This window comes from Zosterops lateralis (genome assembly GCF_965231275.1).
Source record: "Zosterops lateralis genome assembly, chromosome: 2".
Classification (NCBI taxonomy): Eukaryota; Metazoa; Chordata; class Aves; order Passeriformes; family Zosteropidae; genus Zosterops; species Zosterops lateralis.
The window spans coordinates 74,998,853-75,001,775 of record NC_139763.1 but is presented as its reverse complement, the minus strand read 5'-3'; the positions used below and the strand labels follow the sequence as shown (position 1 = coordinate 75,001,775).

The following is a 2,923-nucleotide window of genomic DNA, read 5'->3' as shown; positions in this document are numbered from 1 at the left end:
CACTGACTCTTCAATGGAATGGAAGCAGCTCACTCTACTCTGAAATTACTCACAGGATACCCTTGAAAATTGCTGTCAGCAGAAGTTTCTTCTCTGGCTAGATACATTGGAGGAACAAGGAATGAAACAGAGAGTCACATCTGAGAAAGGCACCACAGCAGAAGTAGGATCTGCTTCTGCTGGACACTCCCACCCTCTCTGGCTGCTCACCTGAAGACACACCTGGGCAGCTGGAGCCTCACAGCTCCATGGGATGATGCAGCCACAGGAAGTTTTTCTCCCACTCCCAGTCCCCAGTACAAGACACCAGTAAACTGATGAGAGGTCAGCAAGGACCACACCAGGTGGGTGGAAGTTGTAGCACTCATTTTGCAAGATGTGGTTGACACACTTCACTTTGTCACCTACACTTGATGCATGTCCCAAAGCAAAATGGAACAGCTTCCAGTGCAGGCATTTTCTTAAGCCTCAGTGAGATGAGGAGGAGAAAAGGAAAGCAAGGAAGAAACAAGTGAGAACTTCCACAGGGTGAAGGACCCTGGGACTGCTCCATCTCAAGTTTTGCCTCAGCCCCTGAGAGGTTTCTTCCCCTTCCAGTCCATCACTTCTCCTCACACCTCTCTCTCTCTTCAACACCCTCCTTGCAGCATTGCCAGGACCCTCCTCCGAACAACCACCTCCTTGAGGAATTTCTTCAGCCCTGCCACCCTTTCCTTCCTTTGCATCCTCAGGTTTCCAGAGCCCATGAAGCCCCCCAGGCAGTGCACACCAGGAGCCTCCCCAGTGCAGGCAGGCAGTGAGCAGAGCAGTACATAGCAACAGGCAGCACTCCCCAGGAGCTTTGTTGACACTCCCCAAGGACTCTCAACCACCCTCCCGGTCAATAAATTCCCCTGTGCCAACACCTCCATGCAGAGAGGTACCGAGCAGGTTTCTGCCATGCAGCTGTTGATCCTGGACATCCTCTGCCTGCTAGGCTCCTGCCTCGGGGGCACAGAGGCAAGGCAGTATGAGTCCATCCTCATGGTGCCAAACGAGGGGCCCTGGGGCTCCTGGGGGCACAAGCAGTTCTGCCCCAGTGGCTACGCAAAGGGATTTGAATTGAAGGTAAGCTTTGACTTCCTCTTCAGGGTAGGGAACAAAACCTGCTGTGAGACAATGTTATTTTGTTCTGATCCTAGCAGAGCTGGCCACAGCACTTTGTCCCATCACAGCAGTTTGTGTTGTGTCTGCATCATGCAGGCTGCTCAGGAAGAAATTTCTAGCGCAGAGTATCTCTCCAGGCTCCCTGCCAGTAAGTGATTTCTTACCAGAGGGGTCTCTTGGGTAAGAAAATTCCTGGGGTTGGTACAGCAGAGCCTGTTCCCAGGGGCAAATCCCACCTGCCAGCACCCCAGCTCTGGGTATCACAGCACATGGTGACAGGGTGGGCATGGCCTGGGACAGCAGCCACCAAGCATTTCTGTTTCCAGAACACCTGCTCCACCATTTGGAGAAAGACAGAGGTGGGCAACAGCAAAATGGGCTTCCTGAGAAGTGTCATGGATCTGCCTCACAGCCCTGCTCAGCTGCACTAACATTCTTGCTCTGTCCTCAAAGCCTCCTCATCACTATGGCTCACCTCATCACCTCTTTTAAAAGGGTGACCTCTCCCTTTTTCTTTGCCTCTTCTAAGGTCCAGCCCCTCCAGGGATTTCGGCTGTTTGGTGATGACACGGCTCTGAACGGGGTCCGCCTGCTCTGCACGGACGGCACAGTCATCAAGTCCTCCGTGGGGGGGTGAGCAGCCTTCCCTTCCTCATCCCCCTGCAGGGCAGCAGCTCCTGGGGAGCTTGAAGGGAAACCAGTGCAATGGTTTCTCCATAGGCAGCCACATCTCCTTTGAAGGTGGCTCAACATGCCACTGGAGGTGGGTGGGTTCCCCTTGGCCACAAAGTGTGAAGGTTTCAGAATAAAGGTTTGGTCCCAGGGAAAGGAACAGTTCTTTGGAAAATGAGGGAAAGATCAGAAATTATAAATCTTAAAGCTGTACTTTCTCATTTTCCTCAAATTCTTACTTTGGAAAGTACATTAAGTAACAGGGACATAGCAACCAGTTGAAATTGCCAAGGGGTTCTGCAGGAACAGGGCAGAGTGGACCTGGTGGTTGCTGGGCATCCAGGGGATGGTGGGAAAGGAGAGTGAAGCAGGTGCTCCTGGAAACCCTCCACACCCGTGTACATCCCTTGCCCCAGGACTGCCAGGACCCCGGTCAAGTTGTGATGTTGACTGCAGCACAGCAGAGGCTGGACAAGCCTTGGTAAGTTGTTTTTCCCTCTGGCAGGTGGGGGAACTGGACCAAGGCCGAGCTGTGCTCCAGCAACAGGCTGGTTTCGTTCTCTCTGCGCGTGGAAAGGTGGCAGTACCTGTGGGACAACACGGCAGTCAACAACTTCAGGTTCGCCTGCTCCAACGGGACACTGCTCGAGGGCTGAGGACTCTCGGGGGGGTCACTTCGGCCCATGGAGCAGCAACTGCACCTCTGGGGCCATCTGTGGGCTCCAAACAAAGGTGGAGAAGCCTCAGGGAAAGTGGGATGACACAGCTCTCAATGACATGAGAGTCTGCTGCAAGTAAGCCTGACTCTGCAGCCCATGCCAGCATCTACAAAGCTGCACAGCATTAAACCTTGAATCTGTCCTTGCACAAAAAGCAGTGTACAATTTTTTTCTGTCTTATTTTACCAAGGGTAGCCAGATCCCATGGCTACAGCACTTCATAAGGGTCTTTGTGTTTATGGTGATTAAGCTGCATAGCAAATTTATAACCTACAAAATCCCTGTGAGGGAGCACAGGAGATTCCCACACTGGTTGATAAGGCAGGAGGTGGGACTATAAGGCCTGAACAATCAAGTAGAAGAGAGATCATCTGCCCTGGCAGAAA

General features: G+C 52.5%; 1 protein-coding gene across 1 annotated transcript; it reads left to right on the top strand.

Annotated features, from left to right (window-relative positions):
* Positions 1-939: 939 nt before the first annotated feature.
* On the top strand, positions 940-2,616 carry LOC310906184 (vitelline membrane outer layer protein 1-like; the record flags this gene model as incomplete). Its single annotated transcript, XM_083855244.1, is given in 4 exon segments — positions 940-1,107; positions 1,676-1,779; positions 2,324-2,471; positions 2,473-2,616. Coding segments are annotated over 4 exon segments (564 nt in total).
* Positions 2,617-2,923: the final 307 nt, after the last annotated feature.